The sequence below is a fragment of the Vigna umbellata genome, chromosome 10, assembly GCF_029865625.1.
Source record: "Vigna umbellata cultivar VRB3 chromosome 10, Vumbellata_1.0, whole genome shotgun sequence".
Lineage (NCBI taxonomy): Eukaryota > Viridiplantae > Streptophyta > Magnoliopsida > Fabales > Fabaceae > Vigna > Vigna umbellata.
In genome coordinates, this window is record NC_142174.1 from 11,504,972 (window position 1) to 11,530,302 (window position 25,331).

The following is a 25,331-nucleotide window of genomic DNA, read 5'->3' on the forward strand; positions in this document are numbered from 1 at the left end:
CTTACGATCAGAAAACCTGTGTAAATTGAGAACAAGGGCATGCTACTCTTTTTGCATGTCTCCTACTATTCTACTAAAGATGTTTCATAAATGTTTTGATTAAGGTTTTTAAAATCAATGTATGCTAATATTTTTAAGGAGAATGAGATTTTAATAATTTTAAATATAAATTTTAACTAAATATTTGTAGTGGATGTTTTATTTTATATATTAGAAAGTGAGTTTTAAGCCTAACTCAACCCCACAAAACCCACTTGTAAGGTGAGGTTTGCACCTCACTTATATATTATAAAGTTTTAAGCCTAACTCAACCCCACAAAACCAGCTTGTAAGGTGAGGTTTGCACCTCACTTATATATTATAAATTGGCCTTATCTCTAGTCGATGTGGGACTTCCAACATTATAAGAAAAAAAAAGTTCATGTACACCATTCAAAATAATTTTTTTTTCTAGTTGATTCAGTCTAAATTTTTTTATATTTTAAAATAAAAGTATTATTTGATTAATGTTGGATAGGCTGAATAGAAAATTAGACGTTTATGTGTATCATCACTCGTTTTTCAATTGAGTTTTCTTTATCTGTATTTAAGAGATTAAGTCTAAGAAATATGACTTAAGAAATTTTTTAAACTTTTTTGTACTTTTCTTTTTATAAATTTTTATTGTAAAAATTGTTACCTCAAAAGACAAACCTAAAAATAGTTAATGATTAAAACATTAAAAAATTTACTATTTCTAAAGTGGTTTTTCTGCGAGGCTAATGATCCGTACACCTTTCTAATTTTATACTGCATCCTACGATCTCTTTCAATGTTTTTTTTATTTAATAGTTTAATTAAATAAATTAATTTAATATTTTGTTTTAGTATTTAAAGTTGTTAAATGATTATAATAAAATTAGGGGTTGTAAAAACAGTTTTTTCCATTCCGTTATGGTAAAACAAGACAGAACGAATCTAATATCACAAAAAGATGTCCATGCTACTTCGGATTTCAGTTACTCAACCGAAAGGAAATTGATTCAAAAGTGTATTAATAGATTTCTTCTTGTATTACAAATGATTTGAGAAATAAAAGGTCATCTATTAAGTTGCAAATAGATCATGCTATAAATATTTTCTTCCTTTTTTTTAATCTGTTTTGACCTTTATTCTTTTTGATAGTGAAAGATTCAAATAAAATATATTTGAATACCAAAAGCATAAAACAACAGAAGTGAAAGAAGACAAACGTATCTGTCACAAACGCAATGCACCCGTGAATACCAACTTTGAAACATTGTTAATCAATAATGGAATTTAAATTTTATATTGAATAGAAATAAGAAAATTATAAATTTATTATTTTAAAATTTTGGATTGAAAATAATGTAATTTTTTATATGATTAAAAAAAATATCAAACTTTGGTGTTTTCTTTTTTACCTTTTCCAGTTTGGATTCCATCAAAATATTTTTTTTCTATAATAATTTTATATTGTGTGACATTTGTTGAAAGTGAGTACATCATGAAATTCCTCAAATTACAGTATTGTGAAAATTACGAATTTATTTATGTTACCCTACATGTGTATAATATGGTGGTGGGTTATCAACGGATTTTAGTGATATTTCCGGTAATTCACCACTGCATGACGATTGATATGGCACCGGAAAGCATTACATGTTTGGTCTCGCACTTTATAACTTTTTGTACTGTACTACATATATGTCAACACAACTTTTAAGATCATAATCCTTCATGGACCCATTCCCATCACTATTATTGTAGATTTTGCCCATTATCTGATTTTGACCAGCGTAATATGTAACTATAATTAAGATGAAAAAGTTATAAAAATATGGTGATAAAGTTAAGTATTTTCTTCAGCAAATTGGTTTAACAATTATATATATAATTGTTTTAGTTCTAATCTATTCCTAATCTCATGCGTTCACGTCTCTTTACAAATTTTTTCTAAACTGATCGATATTTGATCTGAAAAAAAATATTATGATGTTTAATTCAAATATGCTTTGAATTGAATTATGTTAAAAAGGTGATTTTACCAGTATTTGACCTGAAAAAAACATTATGATACTTAAGTTATGTTTTACAAGTCTTAACGAATTGAATTATGTTAAAAAAGTGAATTTACCATATCAAATCTATATTTATAGAGTTTATAATAAAAAAATATTAATTGACCATTATTAGTTATTAAGATACTTGTTAATTATCCATTAATAATCGTACTGTATTAATTATTTTTAACTATTTTTGACAACTGTCTATATATTCCGAACAGACATGTTTCATTGGTAGTCAGTTCACCTAATTAAGCATTTATTTTATTCATCAACTTTTTATAATCCAATTAAGATATCTTAGTGTAATATTCTTATATAATTATGAAAAAAAGCCTATCCATTTCTTTAGGTGATTTTGAAAAATTAATCAATATCGTAACACTCCTCCTTATGTGTTACACGTCTGTATTTTTTTTCAAAAGTATATAATAATAAAAGCATGAAAAAATAGAAAAAAGAGTTTTAACCCGCAGAAGAAAAAGGAGATTTTGCAAGAATGATGTAGTTGTTGAAAGAGGAAGTTGATGGAGAAGCTTACATATGTTGTGAGTGTTCCTTTATGTGGGTGGATTAAGTGTATTTTGGTTATGGGTGTAATGAAATAATGGAAAGATTGAGTCGGTGACGACATGAAGTCAAAAAGAGAGATAGTGTGTGTTGTCTAGTAATCAGAATGAGCCACATATAATAACATGCCAAAATCAACCTCAGAACAAATCGCCGACATCTACTTACATAAGCTCTTTCTCGCTTTACAAAAGCTGCGGAACGTGCCCATTATTATACTTCCTTTCACTATGCGCCAACATAACCACTTTTCTAAACTACAAAATGTCCAACTTTATCTCCAAACACCATCACCGTTAATATCTCCTAGCCGACGACCCGCATTTCATTTCTGTGTCTTTACTGTCTAAAAGTTTACACAAAAATCTTTCTTCTGCTGTTATTGCATATATGTAGTTTGAACGCGTGCATGAATATAATATTTTTAATTTAATGATATTATTTTTTTGTTAAATAATATTTTATAATGCTATTTGAGTCAGAACATTTTAAAACAATTTAAATATAAACATGAAAATGTTTAACACATCCAACAGATTTAACACAGTTAAATTAAAAAATTTATATTTAATTATTTTTAAAGTTTGTAAACGAAAGTGTTTCGATTACGAGGTTAAGATGCTATGATGCCAAAGTGAGTAGCTTGTCCATTCGGTATTTCAATGTAACAGTAACAAATGCACAGTAAATGCGATTTTTTACCTCTTACTTTTAACCTGTATATATATAATAAATATATTTTTTGTCATGAGTTTGGGAGTAATGGAATCTTAATTACGACTCAATCCCAGGCAAATACCTCTTCTCATTATTTACCTTAACCTTTGGAGGAATACCTGATTATGAACTTTCGCCGACCGTTCATTATGAACCGTCTGACTAGATTGATCACATGATAGTTTTATGACCGTTCGGCCCATACAGCACACAAAGTATATCAAAATTTGAAATATAAATAAGTTATAATTATGTTTCAAAGTTTGGAGATTAAAATCATATTTAACTTTTTATTAAATATCTAAAGTTAAAAAGTATTTAAATTTCAAGGACGAAAATTACATTAATTATTTCTTTGTGGAAGTGCAGGCATAACTTACTTCATACAGTAACAAAACCTAAAAGCAAGGCATCTTTGTCATGACCTAATTGGAAAAATACCTTCCTAAATTGTCGTTGCACCAAACCACTATGGCCATGATACCAATTTCAATTTGATTTGGATTTTCGTATTTCCTATCACTATTTATCAATTTTAGGATGTATCTTTTAATCGGGATATCTATTATTTCACGATATAAAAATATTCATTCGTTCCCATGATATACTCTTACTAAAAAAGAACTTCAACGTATATCATAAATTAATCTGTTCTGTGGTGTGAAAATTAATATAACAAATTATTTCACTAATGTGAAGAAATTGAATTCAGTGAAATATACGATGTTATTTCCAAGTTGGAGCTGCCACTATACATGGAAATGCATAAATAATTGTTTTTAAGAATTATTTGCCCAAACAAAACCCCTTTTCTGACTATGAGAACGATCAATTTCCTTACCTTCCAATATGTCTAGATAAAAAATACTTTTTATATTTATAAACGAAAAAAAACATCAAATAAGTGTAAACAAACTTTTGATATCAAAGTATCATTAGTCAACTTGATCCGATAGGGATCATTTTTATTTGATATAAGTAAAATAATCGTAATAAAGTAAACTTTTATATTTTAACAAAAAAAGAAAAAAGAAAAAAAGATAAATAAAATAAATATAATTTTTTTTTGTGTGTCAAAATAACAACCATTCTAATTTACAAAAAGGTATTGTGTGTAACATTTTTTTTCTCTCCTTTCTACGTTTCCTTGGATTTGAAGAATCAATTTTTTTTCCTGATTGCACTATAGTTAAGTGGGACTTGTTGTCGGGGATTTTTTTGGGCCTTGCGAACAGCTTTTTTATTTTGTTGTTTAACGTTAATAAAAAATTTCTCATCAAATACTTATGGGCTTTAATTACTATTAAACCCCATTTTTATGGGCCTGGTGTTTCACTGACTCCTAATTCCTTGGGTGTTGCTTCCTCCACCACCACACCTTTCTCCCTCCACCTCCCTAATTTTTTTTAATTCTAATTATATCCTCAGAATAAAATTTTTTATTTTTACTATTTTAATTTATTTCAAACTTAGTTCTCCTACTTTACTCCCTGCACCCAATCTTTCCATCTCTCATTTCCTTTTAACAATCTGTCTTTCGTTTTACTCTGCAACCCCATTTGTCTTCTCCGTTTCACTTCTCCTCCTCCGTTTCTTTCTTCTTCATTTTCCTTACATTATTAAAATAAATTAAAAATATATTCAAAAATAATAAATCAAAACATTTAAATTAAATTATTAAAATATTTCCAAAATAAAGAATAAACTAATAAAACAAACCCTAAAATAAAAAACGTAACCACGGAGGTGACATCCGTTGAAGGATGTTGACCTCCGTTTAAAGGTTACGTTTTTTATTTTAGGGTTTTATTTGAAGATTTATTCGAATATGCACTTGGAAGAAGCAACACACATACTGCACCACGAGAGGAAGATTGCTTGATAATTCTTTCTACCACCACCAACCTTTACAACTTGTAGTATCTCACAACGATCATGTACGAAAAACTAGAATAGGTTATTAGTGGAATAGGTTGTGAATGGGTAAAATTAAAAAAATAATAACCCAAAAAATAAAATTTTACTTAGAGACAAAATAGTAAATAGGAGGTGAAGGAAGAAAAGTGTGGTGGTCGAGGGAGCAACACCCCCACACCCGAGTTCCTTTTCTCTTTTTTTTTTCCGTTATTTAGCTTTAATTTTACTTTTCTCATAATGAATAATTACCCGAACAAAAAATAGTTATTTACATTTATCCCTGTTTACTTGTTCTCGTTGAGAATTTGTGTACATTTTGGTGGTTTCTCGTATTATGACGCCAACAATAGAAAATGTGGACAAAAATGCTTAAAACTGAATAATGCAGTTTGTTTAATGACGTCAAAAGTCATACGTAATAAAACATAGAATATGAAAATAAAAATTCATGAATACTCATGTAATATGAACACATTTTTTCATGGAGGAATTTCCTTGACTTGAAAAGGTTGTGCGAAGTCAATTTAACTCTCTACCCTACCGCCGAAATAGTTCTATCACGTTTTTTCCTCCTTTTATTAATTAGAAATATATTCATTAAGATGTAAATTAAATAAGAGTATATACAAAAATTTCAATTATAATATTAATGAATTTTTTTAAATCATATATATAACCAAAACATTATTTAATTAAAGCACGATTAATAATGCAGTAATTTTTTACTTAAAAAAAGTAAACCTTCTTTTAATATTCATATACCGATTTTCTTGAATTAATAAACTCTGACGATAGTGAAGTAGTTTAAAAAAAACTGTATTTCATCCTTCAACCTCCATTAGAAATCATCAATCCTTTTGTAAAAATGAAACAAAAAAAGAGAGTTAGATCCTTTTTTTTCATTTTAATTTTCTTAAATTTTTAATTAAATATTTGTTTTTCTAAAATACTTCTAAATATCAATAAACACACGTGAGCAATGAGTATACGTGAGAAAATTGTTTTTACCCTGCATGAGTCCACACTAAATGATGCACACATTCTCTTTAATACTAAAATAGATATTTACGTATAAAATAGATATTTACGTATTTTATTTTTCAAATAAACGTATATTCACTTACATTTCTTTAATTTTTTAATATATATTAATTTTCTTAATATTTTTAGTAAATGATCACTCTTTTTTATATTTATAATAGTGTGACGCTCATTTTTTCACTTTACTCATAAAATTATATTTTATTTTACTTACAGTGAATTGTTTACTTTTCTATATTTTAAATCTTATATAAATATTAGTCATATTTTTAAATAAAATAAGGAAAGTTAATATCACTTTATTAAAGTTTAGTGTATTAAAAATATAAGCATATGAATCTGTATTTTAAATTCAGTAAGAATACGACTGTGATTTAATCGGAGTTAAGCAAAATGTTCTTATATCAAAATTCTTAGGAATGAAAATAGAAACGAATTCCTAAATTCCAACTTCAAATATATAAAACTAAAACTAGTTAATACTTTTTTTTAAGAGGATTAAAAATAAAACGCAATATACGTTGAGTATATTTAAAAATACCTGCATGTGTGAACTCTTGTAGTGTATAAATTTATATACTTAATAGTGAAGTTTATTGAACAGTGTGGATCCATTATCAGGATGGCTGTTATTGGTATAGTATATAGTTAGAAAGTTTAGTTAACTAAATAACTGTAAAGTAAACGTGAAGAAATAGTTCGAATAAAGAATGACACTAAACTATTGTAGAATAGAGCTGTCCCTCAAATTGTGATAGTGACCCTTGAATTTTCCAATACATTGCAGGCAGAAGCAGTATAAATAATAACCAAATATGGATAAAAAACATGCAAAAACACGTTTTAAACCTTTTCTCATAGCCACTAATAGCTGGAAACTGAACCCACAGTGGGAAACACCCAGCTCCTGCTTTCTACAACACCAGCACCTTCATCCAACTTACTATCCAAATCACCTTTTGCTTTCTCGTCACATTCATAAAAAAGTTACCAACTACTGCTGTAAGATACCAATATATATCTAAATAATTTTATATAAATATAATAATTTTACAAATCTATTTAATTTATTTTCATGTAGAAATAAACAGATTCTTATTCTACAATTTTTTCTCGGGGTGTTATTATTTAAATGACAGTTTTAGAAATTTTTTTGACAAGTGAATGACGTGGGATTATAGTTGGATGGACCCACCCGTGTCGTGTGGTGTGCATGAGCGTGTGCGCATTGTAGCCTCGGACGTGGTCCAAGGGCCTCATTCTCGTTTTTCGACGAAAGCTATATATATGTGTGTCTGCCCCCTATTTTCCCTTCAACGACTAACTGAACAACACAGACACAAACTCAAAATCCAGACACTTGAACAGAACAACCTCATGGACCACGACTCAGAAGCATCACGCGAAACAGGTTCTCCGACAACAGTTCAGAGTAATGGGTATTCGGACGAGGAAGTGATACTCGCATCGTCGCGGCCCAAGAAGCGAGCTGGGAGAAGAGTGTTCAAGGAGACTAGGCACCCCGTGTACCGGGGAGTGCGACGGAGGAATAACAACAAGTGGGTCTGCGAGATGCGAGTTCCCAACAACAACTCACGGATTTGGCTCGGCACCTACCCCACGCCGGAAATGGCTGCGCGGGCGCACGACGTTGCGGCCCTCGCGCTCAGGGGAAAGTCCGCCTGCGTCAATTTCGCGGACTCCGTGTGGCGCCTGGCGGTGCCTGACAGCACAGACGCGGAGGAGATACGGCGAGCGGCGGTGGAGGCTGCCGAGGCATTTATGGGTGAGGATGTTAGCCAACAGCAGAGGAGTGAAGAAGTTGAAGAGCCCCCGCGACTGCAACAAGAAGAGATGTCGGAAGTTGAAGAGTTGCATGATTTGCTTCTGCGAATTGCGAATGAGCCTTTGATGTCTCCTCCTCCTTGTGTGAGAGATGGTAGGGAGTGGAATGACGTGGAGATATTTGATGCTGAGATTTCACTGTGGAGCTTTTCAATTTGACGCGTACCTACTACACTACACTTGGATCAACTCCATTAATGAAGGATAGTACCTTTTTGGTGTGGCTCACTCTTGAGTATGATTGGAATAGCGAGAGCACCTTTTTCTCTCTGCATCTCATTTTCTCTAGTTTTCAGGAACAAAGAATCTGTGCATATGAAGTTTCTAGTTGGCACTCGATTGTGTTTAGGGAACATATGTAGTTGTATTGTATACACTTGTCTGTGTTGTGATTTTAATCACAACTATAAGCTGCAGTAATAAAGCTATATAAACAAAACAAATATATATATTAATTCTCTAGTGTCGTCGTTTTTTTGTTTTTGTAGTTTTTGGCTATGTCAACGTTGCCATTAACTTCTGCTAAATTTAATTATAACAACGTGTGTATAAATTATAATTGACAAAAATTCCAATTAATTGTTGAAGTAAACTATTAAAGCTTTACAGCATTTTAAAGGTTCATGTTCGTTAATACGAAGAAAAAATAATAATAAATTATTATAAAAAAAATTGAATTTTGTGATTACAATTTGATAAATCTTTTATATATAGATGATTTCAGTAATTGTCTGTCATTAAATGATTTACAGTTTTATTAAAAACAATTATATGATTTTTTTTAATTTGTGTCAAAAACAAATATACGCGTTTTGCAGTTTTTGTAATATACTCTTTAGCTCATGTACGTATGTTACCAATTATTTATAAAAACCTGATAATTACATATATAATTTTTAATACAAAAAGATTGAAAAATTTTACAAATAAATAATAAGAGTTTAATTCTTTATATCATAACATTCTTTAAAAACTTTTTTTTTCTATAATTCCTCTAAAAGTGAAAGGTTATAAATTATTCGTTTCTAACTTATTATATTATTGAAGTGTTGATGAAAGATAGAGTATGTGAAGAATTAATGTGAATTTATGATTTTTTTATAAGAAATAAAATTTAAATATAATTTAATTAGATTTATTTTTATTTATATACAAATTTATCTTATACATAGTTGATATGGTATTTCTAATATAATTATCTCATGACAGATTATATACATAACGGAACCAGATATTAATTGATGATTTAATAATAAATTATATGATAAACTCGACAAAGTACTAATTTTCATTCAAATTGATCTATTAGATAAACATAATTTTGAACATAATTAAGTAAAATTTGTTCGATTTCATCCAATGACGATATGATTGAAGTTTGTTAGCTTGTCAATTTTTTTTTCAACGTATTAATATATAGTAATACAATTAATATATGGTATACATACATTTTTCTAATCTGATACATAATTTCATTTAAAAATAACAATCTAGGTGGATTATGTTGATCGGCTCACTAAACTACAGGTCTGTAAAAAAAAAAGTATAAGATAGACTAAGTTTTTGAGATCATGAACCTATCCATATAACCTGCAATAGGCCATGTAAATTTAAATTTTTTAAAAGATATATATGTTTTTAATATTAAATAAAAACAAATACTCTATAATGTAACAATAATAATTATTAAGCATTTAAATATAAATATACAAATTATTAATTAAAAATTTAGATAATTGAGTCAACATAACAAATCTTGATTAATAATATTCATAATTTCAATAAAAAAATCATAATAGCCACAATTGAAAAAATAATATTAAAAAAGTATAACTGTTATTTTGTTTTGAGTAAAAATAGCCAACAACTAATCATATTATAGTAAATATAACAAATTATATATATATATATATATATATATATATATATATATATATATATATATATATATATATATATATATATATATATATTCATGTAGTTATTACTATTATTGGAAATACAGTTACTAATGATCATAATATATATATTCACATTAATATATTAAAAAAATCAATTAGCATATCAATCATAATAATTAAAAGGTAATTAATACGTACTAGTAACAATGATCAAAGTATTAAGAATAAAATAATAATGAAATGTGCACACGTAACAGTTAATGACCTTATTAACTATTATATTATATATACATAAAGACATGTGGTTGTCCCGAGGTTACAATAATTTCTCCCCCACAGCTGACAAACGGTCTTCGTTGAGGGTCAACATTTGTTGAAGTACAATTGAGGGTAAAATTGACATTTCATATATCTAATTCATTTTACTTTGTTTGTTGTTAACATATTTCTGTCATGATCGCTCAAAACTGATCCTGTTAAACCTGAAAGTAAATAAAATTTGTTTTCACTGAAAATTAAACTCCTATATATAACATTTGAACAATTAGATTTTGAGTTTAATACATTAATTTAGTTATATCAAATCTTTCGTACCGATATAATTCTTTTTAAACTAAAGTTAAAAGAACAACACTTGTAATATTTCTTACAAAGTAAGTGAAAAAATTATTTTTTTAATAAACTAATTCAAGAGAGCAAAAACTGAAAAGGCAAAATCAAAACAGCCAAATAACTTAAAGCGGGGCTTGTCGATGTCCAAATGCCTTAACACCTGCTTTCATTGATTTGTATTTACATCTATATCTATATTAAATAATATATATATATAAAAAAATAATATTTTCCTTATACTTTTTCTTCCTTTTAATGATTTTATTTAAAATTAAATTTATTGCTTAATCTGTATTCTTACTATTTTGATATGAAAATTCTACTTTTTGTTTTTTTTAATGTGAAATTAACATCACATTCTTTGTCTTGATAATTTTTTTATGTTGTAAAATTTCATTAGACAAAAACATCATTATACTTTTCAAGTCTGACATAATATTTTGGACATAATGTGTTAAAACTTTGGAATGTATTAATATAATGATAAAGTTGAATCTTCCATCTTGATTTTTTAGAAAAAAAAGTAACAATGTCAAATATGAAAAAAAAAAAAAACTTAAGTTAGCCTGTTTCGAGGTAAAATAAATAAATAAATAAATTCTTGCGCTTTTAAAATTTGAAAACCTGCAGTAATTAAAAGTGGGTGTTTGATCTTTGACATACACACTCAATTAAGTTTATCTTTAATCATAGATACACATATTAAAACAATAATTATATATATTTTTTAATAACTTATAATCTTGACATCATCCATGTCACATGTTATTATACTAGTTTATCATAATTAAAAAATATAATTTTGTTATACTAATACGAATTAGTTATGAATGAAAAGTTTCATGATATACCAAGAATATGTCAATTGATGCAAATCAAGTTGTTACATAACACAAGATCATAAAAAAGAATAATGTAAGTCAAATACGAAAAATATTTCGTAATCATGAAAGAATATTGTACTTACTATTTTTTTTTCATTTATAAAACTCTTATTTTTAGAGTTCAATTATAATAATCAAGACACAATGAATGATAGTTGTATTTAAAATCTTATTTATATTTGTATTTTATCACGTTGATGATGAGAATAAATATCATATTTATATTTATTTAAGCATTTAAATTATAGTTTACTATTATTGAGTATTTTACAACAATTAGTTAAAATGACAATAAAAGGTAATTTATTTAAATTAAACATATTTTTAAAGCTTCAAAATATATTCCTTCAAATTCCGGCCATTTAAACTAAAATTAAAATTAAAAAGTTGTAGCAGTGGGTGAAGTTGAGTTTTTATTTTTATTTTTTTCCTTTTTGAAATTGGATGACGGAAAGGGCGCTTCCTTTTTCCTATTGGGCTTAAACAAGGCCTACATGTGGCCCTCACTCGTGTCGACATGCCACTAGGACAGCATGTGCACCATGTGAATGAAAACCCTAATCAAGGCATCCAACGGTCTGTATTTAAAGTGAGCTTCTCATTCGATCCAACGGACCCAATTCACGCATTTAATTTTGAGAAATAGTTTGATTTTTTTTTTTTGTATTTTATTTATTAGTCTCTGAAAGTGCCCCCTTTTAGAGAAAGGAGCCTTTCCATGTGTACTGTCCTTCATACTGTCGATTTTTTTTCTGTTCCAGCCTCTGCATAACCGTTAATTATCTGAAAAACCCTATTTCCCCAAATCGATGATGAAAGGTTCAAAGCGTTTGGCTGTGTCAGAGCCCAACCAGGTCGAGAGTAACGAAGCACCGGTAAGTATGTGACCGTTATCGCAGTTTAATTAATTTTATTTATGTGCTGTGCTTTAGCTTCAACTATTTCCCCAATTTTGAATAGAACAAAAATTTGTGAGCTCGTTCTCAACTATGAGAAGTGTATTTATTCATTTTCTTTTGTTTTTTGTAAATTTATCTAGCTTTGTATGTCCGCATAATGGGTTATGAAGATGCTTGCTATTAGCATTCTAAGAGTGTCTCCCTATTTTATAATTCAGTAATCGTTGGCAACATAGATTCAAGAGCAATAAAGATTGGAAGTGGGAGAATGGTTGATAGCTGGTTAGAAAACTGGTTATTTCAAACGTACTTCTGATTATTGAGCATCTTTGTCTGTCAGCCTCTGAAGTCATTAGGTCTTCAGTCGCAGTTTTGAGGGAGATGGGTAGGAATTAGAGCTGGATCGTTTATGTTTTATGTTTTGCTCTTTCCTTACTGGTCTAGTTTAAGCCTTATGCATAATTAAAAATTAAGTATATCTTTTTTTGTGAGTGCGACTTTTGATCAGTGATGACTGTGATTCATGTTCCCAATTCAATTTCTAAACGTTGGGTTCAAGGGCAAGCTGGAAATATCATTGTTAGGCAATGAGATTTGACACCCCTTGTTTGCTGAAAACTTTTGAAGATTTTATATGAGAAATAATAAGTGTCCTTATTTTACCTTCATTCACAGATGCAGTTCCGGAATAAAAGAATAATGGAAGGATCCCTCTTTGATGTTCATAGGGCTGAACCATCTCAACAACCAACGGTGACAGCACCACCATTGGATATGAAACGGGCTGAGTCATCACAGCAGCATGTGAGAGCTTTAAATACCCAATTTGCAAGGTTCATCTTTTATATTATGTCAAAGTTTATTTTTTGCCTGATTCCCACATTTCAATTTTTCTTTCAATGAGATTTATACCTTGTTCTGGACTTTTGGTTTGGCTTACTTGGTGGTGGTTGTTATAAAGCATGTTGTCTTTATAGTGGTAACGTAGTAGTCCAGGTTTAAGGATTTTGCATTTCCATTATTGTGAATGTCATGTTGGCTCTCTCATAACCACTCCTTGTTATGATGTGTCTTCCTCACAGTTGGGTTCAAACGCAACTAAAGAATCATCCGGATGAGCTTTGGGAAGACGGTGTGAGAGATTACTTAAATCATGCTTCAAGCATTATGGTAATTCCTTAAGTGACTTAGTTCACTCAAGTCATATGTCACTTGTATTTAAATTTACTTGGTTTTACTATCTGTTCTCTATTAATGTGTTGTTGAAGATACCATTTTATAGGAAGCTGATCCCATATCTAATAGTATTATTACATCAGTGGTTGTGCATGTTGCACTGAAATAGATGCATGCACTCTAACAGACATGCATACATTTATGAGAATACTGGAGTTCTACATGAGAAGTAACCTTTAGTGGTGATAAAAATATCATTTTTGTTTGTTCTAGTAGTTGTTGACGTTTGTTTTGTGAGCAATGACAAGTGTAAAATGCTTTCTTGTTTTGGACCTTCTATCTATATTATAAAACTTTCACCTCTTACCTGCCTCTGAATTTACTGGTGGGATAGCGGCTATGGCTGTACAGGAGCATCTGTACTTGCCACTTCTTTCTCTTGGCTTCTTGCTCCTCTAATTCTTCGAGCTAGTATTAACCTACATGTCCATTTTTAATTTTGAATTATGATGCTGCCTTAGCCCTCTGAGTTTGGGCGTAAATAAATTGACCTTGTAATTTTGTATTATTTCAGGAAAAGTTCAGTGATGTTGTCAACTGGCTCAAAGCAAATGCATCCAAGCCAGAAAATTCAGTTGCTGATGCTGGTGCTGCTTTTTCTGCGAAAAAACTCTTGCCTGAAGTAGTAAACAAAGAAAATAAATCTTTTGGAGAAAAAACTGGGTTTACTCCTGTTACAACTCCTACAAGTTTTTCTAGTTCATGGAGTCCTGGATTATTTTCAAGCAGTCAAAGCATTTTTGGATTTGGTAGGTCTATTCTTATTTTAAAAAAAATACCCAATAATTGTCTTCTCATAATTTAATGTAGAAAATAATTACATTGGTTGCATTTTGTGCTTGAATGTAAGGGGGATCTAAGCCCATTTCTCATAATTTAATGTAGAAAATAATTACATTGGTTGCATTTTGTGATTGAATGTAAGGGGGATCTAAGCCCATATCCGGTAACAGTTTTTCCCTGAAAGTAATTGATTTTTTGTTCAAAAGCTCTCTCAGAAAGCTAGCAAAAAGAAAGCGATTATTTTTCAAAAATAAGCTGAACTAAACGCCCACCAAGTCCATTAATATTACTGTTATAAAATAAAAGCTGAACATTTTGATCATATGAATACATGGAAGATATCAGATGAGAACTCTTGTGATGAATAAACATAATAAATATGTGCTATTAGACAATATTTGAATATAATTAAAACATTAATGCAAATCATTTTTCTATGTGGTGGTCATGTGACCATTAACTAACTTTCAATCTTGACTATCCATGTGTCATTCTATTATTATTTAACTTTATAGTTCTGACATTGTAAAAGTGACAATTGCTTTCATTAAACATGTCCCATATAGGTGTATGTACGTGTTCGTGTGTGTAAAATATGTTTTAGTTCTTCAAAATATCATGAAATCTGATTGTGGTCCCTATTAAGATTTGATAGGTGTTTTGCTCTATCATTTTTTAAGCAAAGCCAATTGTCTATCCCCTTTACAAGCGCTCACATAATTAATGGAAAATCATATTGAATTTGCTTGTGATTTGTAAAATAAAAAACTTTTGTATAAATAAAAATAAAGGTTAAACAAAGTCAGGGTTTCATGCTCACTAACCTTTGTACTTGTTTTTATCCACTTCAATGTTACACTTTGAACTCAGGCACATTATCTTTCCATTTTTAGGTAACCAAAGTTCAGCTCCCTCTAACCACAAGGCTTCAGTTGACGTAGATGAAGGTGATGATTCAATTCTACTCTCTTATTTCTTATCTTTATTTCTTTTAGCAATTATATCTGTACTTTTTTTTTTGCTGTTTTGACCTTTTCTGGTGCCATCTTTTATTGTCGAAGTTGTTCTTGTTTATTGATGAAGGTTGTTTCCTTTTCTTGATAATAGGTAGGTGGTGTTGATAAGTATATGTCTCGCTATAGATACAATTTGTATGATTGTATGTTCACCTTTTCTTCAGTATGCTATGCTTTAAATGAAAGATACACTATGCTGAAGGAGCAAAACTAAATCTGCAGCTTTTATGGAACAAAAATGGATTTTTTTTTCCTCAATTGAATTGTGTAAGAAACTCTTTTTAAACAAGAAAAGAAGTGACACAGCGTTTGTGTTATCTTTTCATTGAGCTGGGTGCTTCATATAGTAGTCTTTTCATTGTTATCTAACTTGAAAGAGATTTAGGGAAGAAAACAAAAACTTTGGTTCTCAATTCATGGTCTGAAACAAGTACAAGCAGTGATATACAACTCTATCACCCTATAAATAATTACAGGAATAAAATAACTACTCTTCATATCCCTACAATATCTTAATATCAATCATTCATACCTTGAATGCAAGATCATGAAGCGATTTTGTGAGAAGTTCTTTTGTAAACAAATGTTCTAGCTGAAGTCTTGATGGGATGTAAGAAGCATTTATAACATCATTATCCATTTTTTCTTTGATGTGTTGGTCTATAACCATGTGTTTGGTCCTATCATGTTGGACATCTGAACCAAACATAAAAACTATGCGGTTTGATTTGGTTCCATTTGAACATAAAAGAAATCCAACTCATTTTTCGTGGTTAGGTTTGGATCAATTGCGATTCTGTTGTATAATATTTTATTAGTACTTTCGGTCTTTATCTTTGACATGGCAGCCTAATGTTGTATCATGATCGATTATTTTATTCCTTACTCCACCTTAAGTAAAAATGTGTTATTTCCATCATTATGTATAATATTAAATAATTTGTTTACACATATAAGCAATTTTTTATCAGCTAAAGAACTAAAATAAAATATAAAGGCTCAAAGGTGTCCACCCTTTTACAACAAAGAAAAACTAAAGAACAAAGGTGGTTATTTTGTATTTATACATTGTGGCATAAATAGTTTATAACCTCCAGGAGCTATCTCTCATAAGCTTAACAAACTCGTGTTGCATATGTATGTACAATATTATATTTTAAATTCAAAACACAAACATCAAAACTAGTCCTTTGTATTATTTCTTTCCGATAATATTTTATTTTGTTTTAGCACTTTTCTTCCCCTAGGCCAATAACGTAATGTTCACAGCAACAAGACAACTCATTTACCTCCCCCTTCATATGTTAAACATAGTGCGCTACTGTACCACATATTTATAGGCATGAACTCAGTAGGCACATTGAGTTCTCCTCTTGTACACACAACTTTCGTATATGAGTGAAATAATAGATGATATAATATTTATATAATTGATTTCAGTTTGGTTCAGTTTGGGTTGGTTTCGGAGTGTCAAACCACAAACCGAACCAAATCGCTTGTTTATGAAAAAAAGATCCAAATTCATCCAAAAAGTTTCAAAAATCAGTTATCAATTATTTTTCTTGGTTCAGTTTGGTTATTGTTGAAATGTAATATGTTTTTAGTTATAGGTTCTGTAGGAGCCTACTGTTTTCTTGCTTTATCTTTGCTGATTTACTATTGATTACTGTTCCTCTTTGTTGTATAAGTATGTTTAGTGATGTATTAGAAGTTAATGAAGATATAATAACAAGAGTTTTTCTCTCTAAATTCTCTAAGATGGTATCAAGAGCCAACCACCGGGGCTCTCATCTTATGTAGACGCATCCGACATTCGCCGCCTACCACCGCCGTCGGCCGCCGTCGCCGGTACCTCATTTTCTCAGGCGAAGTTAGGGGTTTTGTGCGCCTCTGTAAGCGCGACCCAACCTTGGTGGTCGTCGTCCCTGCCTCGTCCGCATGCGCAATCACACGCCTCCTTCGTCCGCCAGATCTCGTGCGCGTGCTGTTCACGGCGCCACTAGCGTTCTGTTCGCCTCACTCTCTTGAGCTTCTTTTGGCCCTTACTTCACTGTTTTAGGGGGTGTAGTTGATACCTAGGGTTTACTTCACTTGTTTATCTCTCCAAGTCCTGTTCTTCTTACAGATCTGTAATGGCATCTACTACTGGAATTAATTCCTCTCTATCTGCGACTCCTATCATCACATCTGCAAAACTCAATTGGAGAAATTATTTATCATGGTCTTCTGCAGTGGAATTATGGTTTCTTGGTCAAGGACACCATGATCATCTTGAACAAGATATTTCTACGGTTTCAGATGAAGAAAAATCTCAATGGCAAAAATTGGATTTTCAGTTATGTGCAATTTTGTGGCAGTCAGTGGAGCAAGAGGTTCTAGATATCTTGAGACCCTATAAGACATATTCATCTTTTTGGAAAAGGGCACAAGATATTTTTGCTCATGATGTACAACGTCTTTTCGATGCAACCCAAAGAGTGGCTTCTCTAAAACAAGTCAATCATGACATGGTTTCCCATATAGCAAAGGCTCGGGCTACTGTAGAAGAGTTAGAGAACTTCTTTGTAGCTGATTCATTAGAAGGGATCAATAAAAAGCTTGACAAGTTTTACATGGTACTAATTCTGAGAAGTTTACACTCCGATTATGATCATGTACGTGATCAAGTTTTAGCTGGTGATCAAATTCCTTCAATGGATGGTTTGGTTACTCGACTTCTTCGAGTACCTACATTGGTGAAAGATGAGAATTCAATCGATGTTATTGGAACATCGGCTATGATAGTGCCACAAGGAAGAGGAGGAGGCAGAAGCAACCGAGGACGTGGTGGTCGTAGCATACGTCCTCAATGCACATATTGTAAGAAAATAGGCCATACTCGAGACAAATGTTATGTTCTACAGGGATATCCAGACAAAGTTGCTCATGTGTCTAAATCTAGTGATCTAGAATCCAGAATTTCAAATGAAGAGTATGAAGAATTTTCTGAGATACAAGTCTGGAAAACTGTCTAATCCTGGCCAATCATCTGTCATGACCAGTGTGCCTACAGCCAGCTTATCTCAATCTGTGGAAGGTCATAGTCCATGGATTCTTGACTTAGGTGCCTTCATTTTCTTCCTTGTGTTCTCCAAAAATTCCTCATCTCATTACCGTTGCCAATGGATCAAAAGTGACATCTCAAGGAATTGGCACTGTTTCCTTATCTCCTTCACTAAGTTTAAATTATGTGTTATATGTTCCCCATTGTCCATACAATTTAATCTCTTTGAGCCAGTTGACTCGTTCTTTAAATTGTTCCATAACCTTTACGGCCAATTCTTTTGTTATACAGTAACATGGGATAGGTCGTCTGATTGGAGAAGGACATGAGTCTCAAGGACTTTATTTCTTAAAAACTCATTCCTCAGTTTCCTGCTTTACCACTTCATCCCAAAACCTTTGCATGATCGTCTAGGCCATCCAACTTTGTTCAAGTTGAAGATGATGGTTCCAAGCCTCAAAAACATCCAGGTCTTAGATTGCGAATCTTGTCAATTAGGAAAACATGTTAGATCTTCCTATCCTAAAAGATCTGAGGCACAGTGTGATCTTCCTTTCTCAATAATTCACTCAGATATTTGGGGACCAAGTCGTGTTACTTCATTTGGTTTTAATTATTTTGTAACTTTTATTGATGAATTCTCTTGGGTTTATTTAATGAAAGAGAGATCTGAACTTTTGTCCATATTTAAGTCCTTTTTTAATATAATTAAGAACCAATTTGGGAAGACAATTAAAATTCTTCGAAGTGATAATGCTAAGGAATATTTCTCTCTAGCATTTTCTTCCTTCTTATCTTCCCAAGGAATTTTACACCAGTCAACCTGTCCTCACACTCCACAACAAAATGGCATTGCAGAGAGAAAGAATAGACATCTCATTGAAACTGCACGTTCCTTGATGTTGAATACTAATGTCCCTGTACATCATTGGGGCGATGCAGTCCTCACTGCTTGTTTTCTTATCAATTGGATGCCTTCTTCCTCTCTTAATAATAAAATTCCTCACTCTGTCATTTTTCCCAATGACACTTTATACCATGTTTCCCCACGTGTATTTGGGTGTATGTGTTTTGTTCATAATGTTTCTCCAGGTCTGGATAAACTCTCAGCAAAAGCTATCAAGTGTGTTTTCTTAGGATACTCTCGTTTTCAGAAAGGGTATAAATGTTATTCTCCCTCCACCAAGAGATATTATATGTCAGCTGATGTCACATTCTTTGAGGATACACCCTTTTTCCCTTCCTCCATGGAGGATCGTTCCTCTGTTCAACAAATGTTTCCTTTACCAACATGTGATCCCCTTGTTATTCCTGATTTTGTACCTCAAACTCAAAATCCAAATGACATTGTTCCTCCACCTCTTATCACATATCAACGTCAAACACAATCTCAAACTTCAAACACTGAAGATCCTCGAGACTCAGATCCTCAGACCATGGATCCTTCATCCTCTTCACCTTCTACTGATTCAGATGATAACTGGCCCATTGCCCTCCGGAAAGGTATTTGGTCTACTCGCAATCGATATCCTATTTATAATTTTATGAGTTATCATCATTTGTCTCCTACATATTTCTCTTTTGTTTCCTCATTATCATCCACTAAGGTTCCTAATAATATTCATGAGGCACTTGATCATTCTGGATGGCGACAAGCCATGGTTGATGAAATGGCACTTGGGATCTTGTCCCTCTTCCTCCTAGTAAGAAGCCTGTTGGTTGTAGATGGATTTATACTATTAAAGTTGGTCCTACTGGTAAAATTGATCGTCTTAAAGCTCGACCGGTAGCTAAGGGCTATACTCAAGTTTACGGCCAAGACAATTGTGATACTTTTTCTCCTGTGGCTAAAACTAGTACAGTTCGCATTTTGCTTGCTATGGCTGCCATTCGTCATTGGCCTCTTTATCAGTTAGACATTAAAAATGCCTTCCTTCATGGTGATCTGGAAGAGGAGATATACATGGAGCAACCTCCTGGATTTGTTGCTTAGGGGGAGTCTGGGTTAGTTTGTAAGTTACGTTGTTCCCTTTATGGCTTGAAGCAATCACCTCGAGCTTGGTTTGGTAAATTTAGTCAGGTGGTGCAAAATTTTGGATTGAAACGATGTGAGGCGGATCATTCAGTGTTTTATGGTCACTCTTCTCCTGGCAAATATGTTTATCTCATGGTGTATGTTGATGATATTGTTATTACAGGGAATGACATCACTAGAATTAATCAGTTCAAGAATCATCTGTTCAACCACTTTCAAACTAAAGATCTGGGTCGTCTAAAATATTTTCTTGGTATTGAAGTGACACAGTCAAAAGAAGGTGTCATCATTTCAATAGTTATGAACAACCCAATTGGATGAGATTTTGAGTAATACTGATAACTATTTGTTGTCACAAAACAAAGCCATACGTTCTTTGTACTTATCTTTAAATCATTAAAAGTAATTTTCAGCCATAGCAGTTAACGCACACCATATGTCATATAGCTCAAAATTCAGCCTTCACATCTAAGAACATGTAATATCTTAACGTAGACCTTCTATTAGTAGTAGACCCAACATAGTTTGTGTCAATATACATCTCTAAATTTGATCTTCCTGATCTTGTCTTTAAATATTGAAGAATTCCATTTACACTTTGTAAATGTAGTTGTGGATCAGGCATGAATTGACTGACCAACCTTGAAGCATAAGCTATTTTTTGTTGAGCCTGGACTAAATGACCTTTCCTACATGTCTTTGATATTGGCTCTTATTTACTTTAGAACCATCTTCATCACTCTGGTTCTGTTCTATACGAACTTGGTTGGCCTTGCAATCAATTCTACACATCTCTTTGAGAAGGTTTAGAAACATATTTCCTTTGGGAATAAAGATTCCCTTCATCTCAAATCGAGCAACAATATTTTCATTCAAGATCAACATATGTTTGCCTGAATTGAACTAAAATTTAGTTCGTATGAATTAGAGGTTTGGTTTTTTAAAATTGAACTATAAAATGGTTTTGATCAGTTTTTATTGTAAATAGTTATGTTTTTTTAGTATATATGGTATAATTATTTGACAGTTCAGTTTGGCTAATTTTTCACATCCCTAATTTGTGACAGCATGTATTCACATAGTATCACTAAATCAGAAATTGTAAGCTTAAACAAACTTTCCCATAATAGCAAAAAAAAATTGCCCATATTTGCACCAGCTTAGTTACATTTAGTAATATTCATGACATTTATAAAGTATAACTTCTCTTAGAATGAAGTTATGGGATGATGAATAAAATATTCTTGCTGTGGTCTCAGAAAATGAATTGGAGCAGCCTAGCAGCCCATCAGTTAAGAAGACAGAAGAGAAAGGTGTAGTTGTTGTACATGAAGTAAAGTGCAAGCTTTATGTGAAGGTGCTCTTTCATTAGTTTTATTTTACAGTGATACATAATATTGTTTTAGGAAAGCATTTTTAATTTTTCTGCCCTTGCTTTGATTCTGCTTGATCTTGTGTTCATTCCAATAATGTCTTTTACTGTAACTCTTGGTATGTTCAGTCGAGTGATCCAGCAGATAAAGATGTATGGAAAGATAAAGGAATGGGTCAACTGTCTATTAAATGCCAAGAAGGTGTCAGCAAGGCTACCAAAGAATCAAAACCTACAATTATTGTTCGAAATGAGGTTTGTTCATGTTACCTTCTTTTTGTAATGCTTATTCATTCAGGGAGTTGATGTAAGTAATCTATAGTTTTAGTTATTCAAATGAGAACTTCACTCGCTGTTTCCGTTTGTTACTTTCATGCAGGTAGGAAAAATTCTTCTCAATGCCTTGTTGTATCCAGGAATCAAGACGAACCCGCAGAAGAACTCTCTTGTTGCAATATTCCATACTACGGTAAGCACTGAAATATTGCAATTGAACTAAATACCTGTAGAGATGGTTTGCATGCAGATACTGAAAAGTATTTTAAAATTGCTATAATAGAAAAACCACCGTGTTGGATAAAAACGCTTGAAAGTTTGGGAATGAAAAGGAAACTTGAAATGTTTAGACTACCTTTGTTAGGGAACTAATTGTATCTAGTAGAAGAAGAAACATTACCCAGCCTAACTGCCTGGCAGTTAGGTAAGTCAGTATAAAAGGGGTGGGTTGGTTGGTGAGAGGGGGAGTCTTTGAGTGTTATTGTTTGGCGGGAACTCTTGTAGTTCTTTGGAGGGAGGTTAAGCTCTCTGGTTACGTTGTAATACCATTCTTACTGATTCTTTTTCAATAAAAGGAGGCTGTATAATTCAGATATATTGTCTTTGTGTGTATTCGAGTGTTTTTCCATAGGTTCTTGATCCAAGAACCTATCATTTGGTCCGACCTACCGGATCCAAACGAATTGGAGAAAACGCGAAGATGGAGAATGCGACGGAGGCAAGGCTTGAAGCCATTGAGATTACGATGGAGGGGATGAAGGCTGAATCGACGGCGGTACGAAGGGACCTTCAACAAATAATGAGGATTTTGGGAACGCAAGGCCATCACGGTCCTCAGGCGGAAGGGAGTTCAGAAGATAGCTCCGTCAACGATAATCAGCATAGGGGACCCAGAGTGATTGGAGTGGGCGAAAATGGTGGAAAAGGGGAAGAACAGAAACCGTGGAGGAAGAGGGTAGAGTTACCGACCTTTGAAGGAGAGGAGCCACTCAGTTGGCTCAATCGGGCAGAAAGATTCTTTGACATACAGAAAATAACGGACGACGAAGAAAAGGTGGAACTCGCATATGTGAGCATGGAGGGGAGTGCGGCGTACTGGTTTACGTTTTGGAAAGAGAAGGCCCGAAATCGATCGTGGGATGGCCTGAAGGCGGCCATGATTAATCGCTTTGGGAAAGGATTCAGAGGCACGGTGTTCGAGCGATTGGCCACTTTACGGCAAGAAGGCACAGTGGAAGAATTTGTTCGGAGTTTCGAAACGTTGATGGGGCAGACGAAAGGGGTACCGGAGGAACAGGTGTTAGGGTATTTCTTGGCGGGGTTACGGGAAGACGTGAGGGGACAGGTGCGAATTCAGAATCCTTCTGAATTAATGGAGGCGATGAGGATAGCAAGGGATGTGGAAGACGCGGCGCTGCGAGTTCAAGGATGGCAAGCGAGTGGGTCTAAGACGAACCCATACGTTATGCGACCCATCGGGAATGTGACGCGAACGGAGCCGGTGAGAACTGCGACGACCCAAGTAGTGAAAACGGAGGGTGGAGGAGTCGCGAGAAGAGAGGGAGCGATGGCGGCGAGCAGCTCGATAGGAAGTGTGACCGGAGGCGCCGATAATCGGGAACGGACGGTGCGAAACTTACCGTATCCGGAATTTCTTAAAAGGAGAGAAGAGGGTCGTTGTTTCCGGTGCGGAGGCCCCTTTGCTCCTGGCCACCGATGCTCGGAGAAGAGTCTGCGAGTTTTGCTGTTGGCGGAGGATGAGGATGAGGATGACAGCAAGAATGCACTCAATATTTCATGTTCCCCGACTAAAGAAGGCTGTGGGTGAGAAGAGGGTGCCTCCGTTGGAAGATGGGGCGTTAAAAAAAAAAAAAAAAAAAAAAAAAAAAAAAAAAAAAAAAGAGCAGTTTTTCAACCTTGGGGACAAGGTTGTTGGGGAAGGGGAGTATTGTTAGGGAACTAATTGTATCTAGTAGAAGAAGAAACATTACCCAGCCTAACTGCCTGGCAGTTAGGTAAGTCAGTATAAAAGGGGTGGGTTGGTTGGTGAGAGGGGGAGTCTTTGAGTGTTATTGTTTGGCGGGAACTCTTGTAGTTCTTTGGAGGGAGGTTAAGCTCTCTGGTTACGTTGTAACACCATTCTTACTGATTCTTTTTCAATAAAAGGAGGCTGTATAATTCAGATATATTGTCTTTGTGTGTATTCGAGTGTTTTTCCATAGGTTCTTGATCCAAGAACCTATCAACCTTACAGTGGATATCTACAACTCTTAGGTTCAATATGCCTCCTCCTATGTCAGTGTATTTTCCTATCTAGTTGCATTGTGATGGTTGTTATTTGAATATTGATCTCTTATTGATTTTGATTCTTCGGACTTCATCTTCTCATTTATTTATTTAAGCATTTTTAAATGGAAATTTTAAGTGAAACTTGGGTCTTTTGTAGGGTAATGCTGACGGAAGTGGGGATAACGATAGTGTAGTTGCACGCACATTCTTGATCCGAATGAAAACAGAAGATGATCGAAATAAGCTGGCTTCAACAATCCAAGAATATGCTCCAGTATCTTGAGAGTATTGGAGTCATGCTTATTGCCATTTGAGGTAAAGGGATACTGAGTCCATCGTCAATTTTCCTTTCACAAATATTTATTTTTGTAAGGTTTTATTTCTTAGATTCTGATTCCAAACCTTGTGTTTGGAGGCTGTTGCTTATGTACCATATGAGAACACTGTAGTTGCCTTTTGTCGGAAAAATTACGTTAGATCAATGCAATCGATATTTTTCGTTAAAGATGATGCGCACATTATACCTTGGCGTTCTATTTTTCAAAGCATTATTGTGTTTGTTTCATATTAGATAAATGACATTTTTGTATATAAAGTTATAATTGAAATTACTTTAATTAAACATCTTGTTTTGTTGAATATGGTACTTCCCCTTTCTTTTTCTATACCTCGTTAGTGAATATAGTAAAAGTTGTATGGAGCGGATCCCCAAAAAAGCCCAATATTTTGTATTTCATAGTCAAGATGAAAAAATCATGTTACTTTTTAAGCTATGTATGACATTGTCACTGCTATTCAATACTTGTTTTTTAAGCAAGACACTTTTTTT

At 32.7% G+C, this 25,331-nt stretch overlaps 3 protein-coding genes and 1 pseudogene across 4 annotated transcripts; all 4 read left to right on the top strand.

Annotated features, from left to right (window-relative positions):
• Nucleotides 1-7,625: 7,625 nt before the first annotated feature.
• On the top strand, nucleotides 7,626-8,402 carry LOC148191906 (dehydration-responsive element-binding protein 1E-like). The gene has a single exon (XM_088100509.1). The coding sequence runs from the start codon at nucleotides 7,689-7,691 to the stop codon at nucleotides 8,313-8,315; it is 627 nt and encodes a 208-aa protein (XP_087956635.1). The 5' UTR covers nucleotides 7,626-7,688; the 3' UTR covers nucleotides 8,316-8,402.
• A 3,847-nt stretch (nucleotides 8,403-12,249) lies between these two features.
• LOC148191907 (uncharacterized) lies at nucleotides 12,250-25,007 on the top strand. 2 transcript variants are annotated; one of them, XM_088100390.1, is made up of 9 exons: nucleotides 12,250-12,428; nucleotides 13,128-13,285; nucleotides 13,535-13,622; nucleotides 14,203-14,437; nucleotides 15,365-15,418; nucleotides 21,825-21,922; nucleotides 22,067-22,192; nucleotides 22,317-22,406; nucleotides 24,660-25,007. In XM_088100390.1, exons 1-9 carry the CDS (start codon nucleotides 12,363-12,365, stop codon nucleotides 24,783-24,785), a joined length of 1,041 nt encoding a protein of 346 aa, XP_087956516.1. In that variant the 5' UTR covers nucleotides 12,250-12,362; the 3' UTR covers nucleotides 24,786-25,007. The 2 variants fall into 2 exon arrangements, with proteins under 2 accessions (XP_087956516.1, XP_087956517.1); XM_088100391.1 differs by having other exon boundaries at nucleotides 12,278-12,432.
• Nucleotides 15,426-21,818, top strand: LOC148191908 (uncharacterized; annotated as a pseudogene).
• Nucleotides 22,442-24,124, top strand: LOC148191909 (uncharacterized). The gene has a single exon (XM_088100389.1). It carries the CDS (start codon nucleotides 22,914-22,916, stop codon nucleotides 24,039-24,041), a length of 1,128 nt encoding a protein of 375 aa, XP_087956515.1. The 5' UTR covers nucleotides 22,442-22,913; the 3' UTR covers nucleotides 24,042-24,124.
• Nucleotides 25,008-25,331: the final 324 nt, after the last annotated feature.

What these genes read in the sequence shown, in the direction of transcription:
- LOC148191907 (XM_088100390.1), top strand. Translation starts at nt 12,363, where the DNA reads ATGATGAAAGGTTCAAAGCGTTTGGCTGTGTCAGAGCCCAACCAGGTC. An exon ending in ATCATGCTTCAAGCATTATG is followed by an intron (nt 13,623 to 14,202) that starts GTAATTCCTTAA and finishes GTATTATTTCAG; the next exon opens with GAAAAGTTCAGTGATGTTGT. An exon ending in AGTGCAAGCTTTATGTGAAG is followed by an intron (nt 21,923 to 22,066) that starts GTGCTCTTTCAT and finishes TGGTATGTTCAG; the next exon opens with TCGAGTGATCCAGCAGATAA.
- LOC148191906 (XM_088100509.1), top strand. Translation starts at nt 7,689, where the DNA reads ATGGACCACGACTCAGAAGCATCACGCGAAACAGGTTCTCCGACAACA.
- LOC148191909 (XM_088100389.1), top strand. Translation starts at nt 22,914, where the DNA reads ATGGAGAATGCGACGGAGGCAAGGCTTGAAGCCATTGAGATTACGATG.